The sequence below is a fragment of the Uranotaenia lowii genome, chromosome 3 (assembly GCF_029784155.1).
Source record: "Uranotaenia lowii strain MFRU-FL chromosome 3, ASM2978415v1, whole genome shotgun sequence".
In the NCBI taxonomy this organism is placed as follows: domain Eukaryota; kingdom Metazoa; phylum Arthropoda; class Insecta; order Diptera; family Culicidae; genus Uranotaenia; species Uranotaenia lowii.
In genome coordinates, this window is record NC_073693.1 from 21496050 (window position 1) to 21510232 (window position 14183).

At 34.4% G+C, this 14183-nt stretch overlaps 1 protein-coding gene across 1 annotated transcript in view; it reads right to left on the reverse strand.

The window, feature by feature from the left end:
• Positions 1-2931: 2931 nt before the first annotated feature.
• Positions 2932-14183, reverse strand: part of LOC129757790 (peptidylglycine alpha-hydroxylating monooxygenase) — a 65522-nt gene continuing 54270 nt past the window's right edge. Inside the window, exon 7 of the mRNA XM_055755098.1 lies at positions 2932-5646. Within this exon, the coding sequence (XP_055611073.1) occupies positions 5478-5646 (169 nt within the window). The 3' untranslated portion in view covers positions 2932-5477. The remainder of the gene's footprint in view (positions 5647-14183) is intronic.

Genomic DNA, 14183 nt, shown 5'->3' on the forward strand with positions numbered 1-14183 from the left:
GTTCTCTCTTCTTGATGATGGGACAATAAATTCGGACCGTTTGGATGTCTCTCTGCGGAAGGGCCAGGATGGTTGAACAGTTTGAGCATTTCTCTACATTATCAATCGACATTTGTTCATAGATGTTGTGAAAAATCGGTCTCTTTTCTTCTTCATCGTCGTTATAGATTCGAGTTTTTCTATAAAGAATAAAATGTTGAAAATTATTTCAAACAAAACTGTTCTTTAAATTTAATAAAATTTTAAGTAACTTTGAGAAATGATAACCATTTTTGTCCCAGATATATCGTAGCATTATAAACATTAACATTGGGTTTCTCTTATTTCAGAATAGAATTTTCAAGGTTAACGACCTCACAATGACCGAAATATTGGATCAGAAAAGAATTGTTCAACACAGTCTTGCATTCGATGGTACCTAAATGTACTAAAAAAAAGTAGAAGAAAACCGTTGAATGGATTTTCACATTCACAATATTTTTGTTTTCTTAGCAAGATAACCTTATCATTCGTTCTTCAGAGCGCGTATTTCATTATACCATCCAGCCAATCCGGTAGCTTTTAGGGTGGTTCTGATTAACATGACATACAGAAATGACTAAAATGGTAAAAATGACAAAAAATGCAAAAATTAAAAAAAAAGGACTAAACTGACAAAAATGACAAACATCACAAGTACGACAAAAATTACAGAAGTGACAAACATTTAAAAAAAATATATATATATTACAAAATATCCATAATTATGGAGTTTACATGCTAACAAAAGTTACAAAAATGACACAATAACTAAAAAAGCAGAACAAAAACAGAAAGAAAAGGACAATAATGGCATTAATGTAACTTTTGTCCTCTTTTAAATTTTTTTAAATATTTTTTCCTTTTCAAAAATTTTGTCATATTTGTAATGTTTATCATTTTGTAATCTTGGTTATTTTTGCCTCTTTTTTGTTTTGTTCTCTTTATTGTTTTTTGTTGTAATGTCTGTCATTTATCATTTTTGTTAATTTAGTAATTCTTATAATTTTTCTTTTTTTTTGTCATGTTTTTTATTTTTGTGGTTTTTGGCATTTTACATATATCATTTGTATCATTTTCATCATTTCTGTCAATTTTGTAATTTTGGTCATGTCTTCCATCTTTGTTTTCTTTGTAAATTTTGTCCTTTTTTCAACATTGTCTTTTTTATCATTTTTATGATTTTTGTCATGGTTTTTATCTTTGTCTATTTTTTTTAATTTTTTTTTTATTTTTAGTAATAGCCAAGCAGTCTTTATAATCCGAACATAGAAATTTATTATTTGTCCAACGTTTCGGTGCTTGTTGACACCATTCAGGGAAACTGAGATAGTTTAATTTATCTTTGTCATTTAAAAAAAAAATGCATGTTCGTAAGTTTTTCAATTATCATTTCTGTCATTATTGCCATTTTTGTCATTTGTGTAATTTTAATTATTTTTTGTCAATTTTGATATTTTTATCTTTTTCTGTATTTCTTGAGATTTTTGGTCATTCCTGTCGGATTGTCAAAGTTGACTAATTTTTTTCTGAAATTTTTGTTATTTTAGATTCATTTTCAGATTGAGATTTCAGATTTTTGTCATGTTTTTCATCTTTGTGGTTTTTGCCATTTTTGTCATTTTATATCATTTTTGTCATTTCTATCACTTCTGTCATTTCTGCCAATTTTGTAATTTTGGTCATGTTTTCCACTTTGTTTTCTTTGTAAATTTTGTCTCTTTTTTAAACTTTGTCTTTTTTATCATTTTTATGATTTTTGTCATGGTTTTTATCTCTGTCATTTAAAAAAATGCATGTTCGTAAGTTTTTAATTATCATTTCTGTCATTGTTGCCATTTTTGTCATTTGTGTAATTTTAGAAATTTTTGTCAATTTTGATATTTTCATCATTTTTTTGTTTTTCTTGTAATTTTTGTCATTCCTGTCAACATTGACTATTTTTTTTTAGTAATTTTTGTTATTTTAGATTTATTTTCAGATTGAGATTTCAGATTTTTGTCATGTTTTTCTTCTTTGTGGCTTTTGGCATTTTTTTCATTTTATATCATTTGTGTGATTTTCATCACTTTTGTCATTTCTGTCAATTATGAAATTTTGGTCATGTTTTCCATCTTTGTTTTCTTTGTAAATTTTGTCCTTTTTTCAACTTTGTCTTTTTTATCATTTTTATGATTTTTGTCATGGTTTTTATCTTTGTCATTTTAGAAAAAATGCATGTTCGTAAGTTTTTCTATTATCATTTCTGTCATTTTATTGCCATTTTTGTCATTTGTGTAATTTTAAAAAATTTTGTCCTTTTTGTAATTCTTGTAATTTTCGTCATTCCTGTTGGATTGTCAACGTTGACTATTTTTTTTTCGGTAATTTTTGTTATCTTAGATTCAGTTTCAGATTGTTGTAATGTTTTCCATCTTTGTGGTTTTTGCCATTTTTGTCATTTTATCATTTGTGTCATTTTCATCATTTTTGTCATTTCTATCACTTCTGTAATTTATGTCAATTTTGTAATTTTGGTCATGTTTTCCATTTTGTTTTCTTTGCAAATTTCATTCTTTTCTCGACTTTGTCTTTTTTTATCATTTTTCATGATTTTTGTCATGGTTTTTATCTTTGTCATTTAAAAAGATGCATGTTCGTAAGTTTTTTAATTATCATTTCTGTCATTGTTGCCATTTTTGTCATTTGTGTAATTTTAGAAATTTTTGTCAATTTTTAATTTTTTGTCATTTTTTATATTTCTTGTAATTTTTGTCATTCTTATCGGATTGTCATAGTTGACTTTTTTTTTTGGTAATTTTGTTATTTTAGATTTGAACTTCAGATTCAGATTGCAGATTTCAGTTTTTCAAAACTGAAACCTAAAAGGACAGTTCTTTCAATCCCATCTCGAGTGAGTCGGCACCGGAGCGCTTTACGAATATGAATACTAGTTCTTTTATTGTGCCTCTTTAAATATTCATAAAGTTTATAATATATTATCAATTGAATTGATGTTACTGCTTTCTCTCTTTTATATTTTTCTGCACTCTTATTCGTTCTGTAAATTTTCTTTAGGTTGCAGCATTTCATTTTAGCAAATATATCTGTTTACCCAAAGATGTTTTCTCTACTTTATATGTATGTGTTATGGAATTTCACTGCGACACGGACAGTCGCCGACTGTCATGCATTGCGGGTTGAATTTGATTGTATGTGTGATCTGAAGGTTTGTGTCCTTTTCCATTCGAAATCCTCCGATAATACTCGCTCGCTAGAAGATGTTTTGTTTTTCTTTTCTTATCAGCCTTCCTTTATGTTGTTGTGAAATGATTATCGTTCTCCTATTGGGTTTTTTATCATCAAAGAATATTTTATGGGGTTTTTAAATTTTACTTTGCTTTCAAATCTATACACTTATATATGTTGTTGGAGGATGTTTTGCTTGCTTGCTAAATTGAGGACAATAGATTCTACTTGATCTACCACCAGCTGCTGCTAATTTTAAACCTTTATGGGTATAAACCGCATTTAATGTACTTTTCTCTGTTTACAGTCTCTCTATGAATTTGTATGTAGAAGTTTAAAAACAATAATAAAGGAGCGCAGGTTTTTTCACTACTTTTGTTTCTCTCTATTTGTGGCTTTCATTTTTTTACTTGTTTATTTCAAGTTGTATTTTCCTCTATCATATGAAATTTGTGAATGTTGTTTTATTTGTATCCTTTTTCTTTCTTTTTGTTTTGTTTTCTTTTCCAAAGTGGTCTGATTTACGTTGATGCAGCATTAAGGTTTTTTTTTACTTCATGTCAGTTCGATAAGATTTTTTTGAGGGTTATGAATTTTGCTGGATTTTTATACACATCGATTAGGAGAGTTCGGATAAGGTTAATATTTTCACTAGTATAATATGTATATTATTAATTTACATTCCATCTAGTCTAAAATGATTATTTGTGTGTTATGTGTATAATTGAACCTGTTAAAATTCGAAAACCGAAAAGTTGTGTCATTATCTACAGAGGTTTTTGGGGAGGGAAACTTTGGAATTTGGCATCCCCGACTTTTTTTCAATTCCAACCAAGTTCAGTTTCAATTTAAAACTTTTATAGTTCTAATATACAGTTCTAATATTACAGTCACAGATCGATTTTTCGCGACAATAACATTCGAGCCGTGACTAAACTTCAAGTACAAATGTTTAGAATCTGACGGAAATGAAAACAAATCCGACCTGAATCTGAATCTGATTACGAACCTAAGTACATATCTTAATGGAAACAATTTAAACATAACTCATTCATCGTGTTTACAATTCCTTACAATTTCTCTCATTTCACAGCAAGTTTCTCACCTTCGTTCAGTAACCTTTCCTCAAACTTAATCCAACAACAAGCGTCAGTGTGTGTGTATCTTCTCATGCTTAAAACCCATTAACAGTTGTCTATAAAACTAAAGCTTTAATTCCATTGCGCAGGCCTGTTGGCTTCCACACCATATAGTTGTCTATTGTGTTGCTTAAATCTTCCTTTCTGTTAAACTATCTCAATGTTGGCTCAACATATAAACTGTTTTAGGAAACTCTTACTATTCACAGCGTGCTTTCTTCCTACTTCCTATACTTGTACCGTCGTTTACGCTTCGTTATACGCCTTTTTTCTTCCATATTCGATTGCATTCTATACTATTTCCCTTCTCTCAAAAAGGTTAGGTACAACTATTGATTTAATTTAAACGAGCGAGAAAAATTAGGGCAGTTATAAAATTATTACTTGAGAAAAAACTGTAGAAATTTCTGATGTTTTCTTCTCACAACTATTAGTCGACAAAATAAAAAGTAAAAATAACACAAGAAATGCAGATTGGTTGACTAGTACTAAACGAAATTAAGTAAACGAATAAATCTTCTTTTGTCACAAAAATAACAAATAAAAAAGAAACCTACAGGACTGAGAATATATTTGTGTTTGACTTTTTATCTAGATTTTGGGTATTTGGATGTGTTTGCAGTTAAACTCTTCGGTTGGTTTTGATATGGTTTTTTGAGAAGTTTGTTTGTAGAGACTCTTTTCTTGTTTTTTTTTGTAGTCATTAAGTTAGGAGGTTAAAATTTAGGGTGTGACGACACCAAAATTGTCTCACTATTTATGTGTAGAAGTTAGCTGCATTTGGTTTTTTTTTTCTTCCGATAATATTCTCATTACAGGTATCAATTGTGTTGCGTGGTTTTTGTGCTGCTGATGGATTTTAGCAAAACATTTTTAGGGATACTTTTTTTTTGCTCTTAAACTTGTGTGATGTTATGCTTATGATGCTTGTGTTTGATGATATCTGGTGATGCTTGATGACTAATAATTTGCTTTCACGTCTTTTCGTTTTATGGTTGTTGTTGTTTTTGGTTGATGTACCTCTTCTCTGAAAGTAGGTACCTACTCATTTGAAATCCTCCCAAACACACCTTGTCCGGGTGATACACCTTTTTACAGGTGACTGGCCTCGTAGTCGGGAATGTTGTTCAGTTCCGCGTCCTTGTTGGTCCAGTAGAAGAAGGGTGGCCCATTGCTGAAGCAGTACTTCATACTCAGCGGTTCGCCGTTGTCCACGTAGTACATCAGATAGAAGTTGCACATCTCGTCGTTGTTTGTGGCACTGGAAATAAATATAAAAAAGCGTTAGTTCTATGATTTGTGAAAAAAAACAGAGATGAAAAAATATATCTAAGAAAACTAAAACATTGTTAAAAGTGTCTCTCTTAAATTTTCCTCTAAACCACTGTTTTTTTTATAATTGTTGTGCCATTTTTAGCATTTGTTGGAGTTAATCATGGAATGATTTCTCGTATTCAAAAACCCTCCCATGTCAATCCAATTGCATTATTAGTTCTTCAGTTATGTTGAAAATTGTATGAAAATCCCCCTTCTCCGTTCTATTTTTCCGCTAAATGGGGGGAGGGGTATTAAATATTCGTATTTCTAGTACACAAATACACCTTCACGCCAATTTTGATTCCATTTGCTCGATTAGTTCTCGAGTTGTGCGAAAAAAAATGTTTGGAAGCCCCTCTCCTCTCTTCTTATCATCCCGCTGCAAGAAAGTAGGGGGCTCAAATAATCATAGAAACGTTTCTCGTACTCAAATAACCTCTCATAATGCCAAATTTGGTTCCATTTGCTTGAATAGTTTTTCGTACCAATTATGATCTACTTTCTAGACGATTTTCAGCCATTTTGTGCTGTTTTTTTAAACTTGTTTCGTAATTTCAACTAAAATTTCTACTGATATTGAACACCCCAGCAACCAACAGTCACATATTTACTTGAATATAGACATTGGTAGTTACATTTTGGCTGACAAAGAGAATAAACTGCCTAATTCCCTTTAATGAACTTTATGTACTCATTACTGAACTTGAAAATTGCAAAAGTGATTAATATGTACGTTGTATGTGACTTGTTTTGCCCAATTCTCATGAGCGAACTATATGTACTCATTGACGAACTTGAAAGTTGCAAAAGTGATCTATACGTACGTTATACGGGACTTAAGTCACATAAAGGGCACAAAAGTGCTCAAAACGGGATTTGGTAAGTCACAAAAAGTGCATTAAAGTGCTTTCAAAATCAAATCGCCACTTCGAATTTCAGTTTCAGTTAGAACAACATCTAGGCGTGGTCTCGAGGTAGCGTGTTCGATTGTCACCACGAAGGTCGGGATTCGATCCTCAAGTCGGACAAAGTTTTTTTTCAATAAGTAATTCGGTAATTAAGTGACCATTCTGATGCGATATATGTAGGAAATGTAGGAAAGAAGTAATTGAGCAATTTGTCGAGTTTAAAATCCGACGCGTGGCATCATGGCGGCACCAGTACAGAACACAGTAAACAATCAAGAGAAGGTGATATGAACCGAAGCCAACGGTTCAGTTGAGATAGAGAGAGATTTTTTTTGCTCATTTTGCGATTTTTTGGAAACTGAATTAAGAGGCCGCTGAAAGCTGAAGATCATTAAGACTTATTTTAGAACTTCAAAGTATCGATAAGAACTCAAATTTTGAGCTGCATAGAATGTACTTCATTCATGGGGCTGAGTAAGCGTTTTTGTTCCTGTTTTATGGAACTTTTGGTTGCTTGGGATTTCTGATTTTTTTTTTTCATTTTAAGACGATTTTTTACCATTTTAAGCTATTTTTATAAGTTTAATCCTGTTTTTGTAGTTTTGATTTAAAATTTCTACTGATTTTGAAAATACTTTTGATTTTTTAAATAATTATAATGCAAATTTAACATTATTTGATTCTTATAATTTTTGTTATTATTGTAAGCTTTTGATATTTTTTTTTAAATTTTCAACCAAAATATTTTTTTTCTCATTTTAGATTTTTTTTTTATTATTTATTAATCCTTGTTATAATAGATATTATAATTTTTCATTTTTTGTAATTTTTTTACTAAGCTAATTTAATAGCTCCTGACATTTTGGTCATTTTTTTTTATTTTGTTCATTTACATTTTCGGTATTTTTGATTGTTTATCGTCATATTTGTCATTTATGCCAAATTTGTTATTTTTTAAAGTTTTCATCGCTTTTGACATTTTTGTCATGTTTGGCATTATTTAATTTTTGTAATGATTGATCTTATTTATGCCATTTTTATTATTTTAAAATTTGTTTGTCATTTTTCATTTTATCTAATTTTTATCTTTGTTTTCGGCAATTGTTAAATTTTGTCTTTTTTATTTTCTTTTGACCTTTTTTAGCAATTTTTCATTTTTATCCTGTTTTTTTTCTGGATATTTTTGATTTTTTGTCATTTTTGTAACACTTTCATCTTAATTTTATCATTTTTGTCTTAGTTTTGTCCAAATGTTGGCTCATTTTTGTTTTTTTTTTTTTGTATCATTTTTGTTTTTTTTTTTTTTTTTTTTTTTGTATCATTTTTGTTCAATTTTTGTCCCGCTTTTGTCAGTTTTGTCCTTTTCAATAGCGATGATAGACGCACGAAATTTCAAAGTAAAAAATAAGGGTTTCCAAGTTTTTTTTTTAAAAAACTTCATCGGACATACCAAATACTTCACAGGGAAAACACTACAATTTTGAACACATTTTTGATTTTTGAAATGGTTATAATGCAAATTTGGCATTACCTTCTTCTTGTATATATTTTTTTTCATTTTTGTTGTTATTGTATCTTTTCATATTTTTTTTTTATTTTCATCAAGAATTTTTTTTTCTTATTTAAGAATATTCTTGGAATGCATATCATAATAGATTTTGTAATTTTTTTTTTTTGTAATTTTTTCACTTTAACTAATTTCATAACTCTTTTTTTCTCTGGGATTTTCATGCTGCCGGAATATTCATCTCTAAAATTTTATAACTCCCGACATTTTGATCATTTTTGATTATTTTGTCGTAATTTTTGTCATTTGTGCCAAATGTTGTCAATTTTTTTCGCATCGCTTTTGACATTTTTGTCATTTTTGCCATAATTTAATTTTTGTAGTTTTTGGTCTCATTCAAGACATTTTTATGATTTTTTTTATTCTTAAAAAAAATTTGTCATTTTTCGTTTTATCTCGTTTTGCCTTTGTTTTGGGGAATTGATCAATGTTTGTCTTTTTTTTTCATTTTTGACATTTTTTTATCAGATTTTTAGTTTTTTCCCGTTTAACTTTTGGTTTTTTTTTCACTTTTGTCATTTATGTAACAATTTTATTTTATTTTTATCATTTTTGTCTAAGTTTTGTCCAAAGGCTGTCTCATTTTTGTTTAATTTTTGTATCATTCTTGTACAATTTTTCTATCATATTTGTCAGTTTCGTCCTTTTCCATTTTTGCAATGATTGTCTTTTTTCTGTCTCAGTTTGGTCTTATTTTGCAATTTTAATAAAAAAAAAATTTATGACTTTCTTATTTATGTATTTTTTTATTGTAGAAATTTTTGTCGTTTGAAATGTTTATAATTTTTGCCATAATTGTCTATTTCATTTTTATCATTTTTGTCTTGCATTTTTCTCATTTTTGTGATTTTTCTGTTATTTTTTTAAATTTTTTTTGTCAAGTATTCGTCCAACTGTTTTTTTTATTCTTGTCCTATTTTTTTTTCTTTTTGCTATTTTTATCATTTTTTTATAAATATTTTTATACGTCAGTTTTGCTATTTTCGTCTTTTTTTTTATCATTCTTGTCTATTTTGTCATTTTTGTCTTTTTTTTATTAGTTTTGACATCCTTTTCTTTTAATTATTTTAGACATCCTTTTTTCAACTTTAGAATTTTTTTTGCATTTTTGCAATTTTACCATTATTGTCAGTTATCAATTTCGTGTATTTTAGTATAATACTGGGAAATTTGTCGTTTTTTGTATTTTTCGTAAGTTTTTTCGATTCTGTCATTTATTGCCTTTTTTCCGTTCCGAATTACAAAACAAAAGCTATCAAAAAGACAAATATTCTAAAACAATTAAAATAACATAACTTTCAATAATATTCAAAACGGTAAAAGAAAATGAAAATGAAAATGATAAAAATTACAAGATAACCAAATTAACAAAAATGTCAAAATTGTCAAAATAACGACAAAAATAACAGAAAGGAAAAAAAATCGTGAAAATGCAAATTTAACCTAAACTGATGAAAATTCTTGGATTTCAATAATGACTGAAATACCAAAATAACAAAAAATAATCTCAATACCAAAAATAACAAGGATGACCAACACAAAAAAGCAACAAAAATTACGTTAATCACAAAACCTAAAAACTCTTAAAAAAAGACAAATGACAAATATTATAAAAGTTGCAAATCAAATCAAATAATCTAAAAAATATTAAAGATAATTACAAAATTAAAATTACAATCATAGTGACAAATATAATTAAAGTGTTTAAAAAAATAGAAATGACAAAAATGAGAAAATTTACAAAATAAACGACCAAATCGACAACTTCAACGACTAAAAATAAAACAAAAAATAGCAAAAACTGTTTTCAAAAACTCATTTTAGTTATATTTTTATCAATTTTGTTATTTTTATCTATTTTGGGTGATTTTTATGAGTTTAGTCGTTTTACTCATTTCCGAACGTTTTTTTTTTTTAATTTTTATATCTCTTTTCTCATTTTCTTTCATGTTCATGTTCAGAACTTAAAACTGTTTTGGTTATTGTAGGTATAATTTTGTAAATTTCATCATTTTTTCTCATTACGCTGTGATTTTGTATGTTGTTTCCAAAACAAACTTTGAGAATCTGTTCATTTTATTTACCGTTTTGACTTGATTTTTGGCAAAGGTGTTGGTTCCTCAAATGAAGAATCAAGTCTGCTTCAACTTTAAAAAAAATTATATTTTTTCTTTCCAATAATATGTTTCAAATTCATGAACGATATTCGCGTTTCATCCAAAAGCAGAACGCACTTGGAATTTCAAGCTGTTAGAAACTGAAAAAGACGACCAGTTACTAAATTTTTATAAAAAGATATGATGAAAACATGAAAAAGGGGTTCAAGTCTCCTCGTTCTCCCCTACAGATTTGTTCCAGTTTTATTTGTTTTACATTTTAAGCTATTTTCGCGATTCAGATTTATTTATTTACATAGTATTCCGTCTCACGACATAACTTGACGAACATAATTCCTAAAATTCACTCGGTTCATAGCAACCGTTCTCCAATTTCTCGGGCACCCCACGTTCGCCAGATCACGCTCCACTTGGTCTAACCACCTCGCTCGTTGCGCCCCCGCTCGTCTTGTTCCTACCGGATTCGTAGCGAACACCTGTTTTGCAGGACAGTCGTCCGGCATTCTCGCAACATGTCCAGCCCAGCGTATCCGGCCAGCTTTCACCACCTTCTGGATACTGGGTTCGCCGTAGAGTCGCGCGAGCTCGTGGTTCATCCTTCGCCTCCACACTCCGTTCTCCTGTACGCCGCCAAAGATGGTTCTTAACACTCGTCGCTCGAATACTCCGAGTGTACGCAGGTCCTCCTCGAGCAATATCCATGTCTCGTGCCCGTAGAGAACAACCGGTCTAATAAGCGTCATATACAGGTTACACTTCGTACGAGGGCAAAGTCTTCTCGACCGCAGTTGCTTGTGGAGTCCATAGTAGGCACGACTTCCGCTGATAATTCGCCTCCGGATCTCACGGCTGGTGTCATTGTCTGCGGTCACCAGTGAGCCGAGATAGACAAAGTCTTCGACTATCTCCAGCTCGTCGCCGTCGATCATGACCTTGTTATTACTGGACAAGCGGGTTCGGTCGGTCTCGGATCCGCAGGCCAGCATGTACTTCGTCTTGGACGTATTAATCATCAACCCAATCCTTCCTGCTTCGCGTTTCAGTTTGCGGTAGATCTCCTCCACCGCCGCAGATGATCTGCCGACTATATCAATGTCATCGGCAAAGCAGATAAGTTGACTGGATCTGTTGAAAATCGTGCCCCGCATTTCGCCCACCGCTCGTCGAATAACACCTTCTAGCGCCACGTTGAACATCATGCAGGATAGACCATCACCTTGTCGAAGCCCCCTGCGCGATTCGAATGAACTCGACAATTCACCCGAAATCCGCACACAGCACTGCGTTCCATCCATCGTCGCCTTGATCAGTCTGATTAGCTTCCCGGAAAAGCCGTTCTCGTCCATGATTTTCCATAGCTCGTTACGGTCGATCGTGTCGTATGCGGCTTTGAAGTCGATGAATAGATGATGCGTAGGGACTTGGTGTTCACGGCATTTTTGGAGGATTTGCCGTAATGTGAATATCTGGTCCGTCGTAGACCGTCCCTCCATGAAGCCGGCCTGATGACTTCCCACGAATCTGTTTGCTTGTGGCGTGAGGCGGCGGAGTAGGATTCGGGACAACACTTTGTAGGCGGCATTGAGGACAGTGATCGCTCGGTAGTTCTCACAGTCCAATTTGTCGCCCTTCTTGTAGATGGGGCATATTACCCCCTCCTTCCACTCCTCCGGTAGCTGTTCTATGTCCCAGATCCGGACTATCAACCGGTGTAGGCAGTCGGCCAACCTGTCCGGGCCCATTTTGATGAGTTCAGCTGCGATGCCATCCTTCCCAGCCGACTTGTTTCTATTCAGCTGGCGAATGGCTTCCTTAACTTCACTCATCGTTGGGAGTGGCTCCTCTTCGTCGTTGGCTACGCCGGCGATGTACCTTCCCCCACCGTCTTGATCTCCTGCATGTGCGCCGTTCAGGTGTTCATCGAAGTGCTGCTTCCACCTTTTGATCACCTCACGATTGTCCGTCAGGATACCCCCGTCCTTATCCCGGCACATTTCGGCTTGCGGCACGAAGCCTTTGCGGGATGCGTTGAGTTTCTGATAGAACTTTCGTGTTTCTTGGGAACGATGCAGCTGCTCCAGCTCCTCGAGCTCCTCCTCCTCCAGGCGGCGCTTTTTCTCCTGGAAAAGGCGGACTCGCTGCCTCTTCCGCTGTCGGTGATTTTCCACATTTCGACGGGTGCCTCTTTGCACTACTGCCGCCCGCGCGGCATTCTCTTCGTCCATCACCCTCCTACACTCCTCGTCGAACCAGTCGTTCCGTCGAGATCGCTCCACATAACCGATGACGTTCTCCGCAGCACTGTTGATGGCTGTTTTGATGGTATCCCAACAGTCCTCGAGAGGGGCTTCGTCAAGCTCGCCCTCTGCCGGCAGCGCTGCTTCGACCGATTGCGCGTAGTCTGCCGCGACCTCAGGTTGCTTCAGTCGCGCGATGTTTAACCGAGGCGGGCGCCGGTTTCGCTTGTTGTTCACTACGGAGAGTTTTGGGCGCATCTTCACCATCACCAGATAATGGTCCGACTCGATGTTGGCGCCCCGACAGGATCTGACGTCGATGATGTCCGAAAAGTGCCGGCTGTCGATCAAAACGTGGTCGATCTGTGATTGAGTTTGGTACGGTGATCTCCAGGTGTACTTGTGTGGGAGGCGGTGCTGAAAAAAGGTACTACGTACGGCCATTCGTTTGGAGGCGGCGAAATCAATGAGTCTGAGGCCGTTTTCGTTGGTCAGCTGGTGCGCGCTGAACCTTCCAATTGTCGGTTTAAATTCCTCCTCCTGGCCGAGCTGAGCATTGAAATCCCCGATGACGATCTTGATATCATGTTTTGGGCAACGGTCGTATTCACGCTCCAGCTGCGCGTAGAATTCGTCTTTGTCGTCACCGGTACTTCCGAGGTGAGGGCTGTGCACGTTGATGATGCTGATGTTGAAGAACCGGCCCTTGATTCTCAACCGGCACATTCGTGAGTTGATCGGCCACCACCCGATCACGCGCTTTTGCATCTTTCCCATCACTATAAAAGCTGTTCCAAGCTCGTGTGTGTTGCCGCAGCTCTGGTAGATGGCACGACCATCTGGATACGTTCGTACCGTGGAGCCCTTCCAGCATACCTCCTGCAGCGCTACGATGTCGAATTTGCGGCTCTTCAATTCGTTGGAGAGCACGTGGGTACTGCCCACAAAATTTAGAGATCGGCAGTTCCATGTTCCAAGTTTCCAATCGCTAGTCCCTTTTCGTCGCGTGGGTCTTTGCCGATTTCCATCCGAAATTTGTTGTTCGTTATTCGTTGCTTATGTTTTTTAGTAGTCACAGGCTCGCAAGGCCCGCAGCTAACCCCACTATCTCGCAGGAGGACCGTCGTGATGTTGCTGTTTTGGGTCCCGAACACCACCAGGACGTTGTTGCACTCCGCACGCCGCCCCTAACATGGAGAACAGACGCGTACGAAGCCCCCTAACTCATTCTGCATGCGACCAAAGCATCCACCGGGGTTGGGTACCCGATCTCCGCTAAGGTTGCTCGCACCCCAGCTAGTACCACGGGGAGGTAGAGAATCGGAGTTGCAGACAAGAGGTGATATGACCACTACCCGAAGGTTGGGTGTATGGGGTCTCGAGTTGCACATTGTCTACTTCACTAGCCCGCGATTCAGATAAACTTTGTTATTGTTCCCTTTCGTTTTGGATTTTTAAGCGGGTACCTTATTTTCACATTTTCCCGTCACTTCGTGTTTATTTTCCTTTTTACATTCTTACACCGTTCTTTAAAAATTATAAATTGCAAACATTTGTTACTAAGTAAAAGTAAAGTGATTTAGACTACAACAATGAATGGAACAGGTGAAGTTTAGGAACTATCGATTTCAATCAATTCATAATCAATGAGT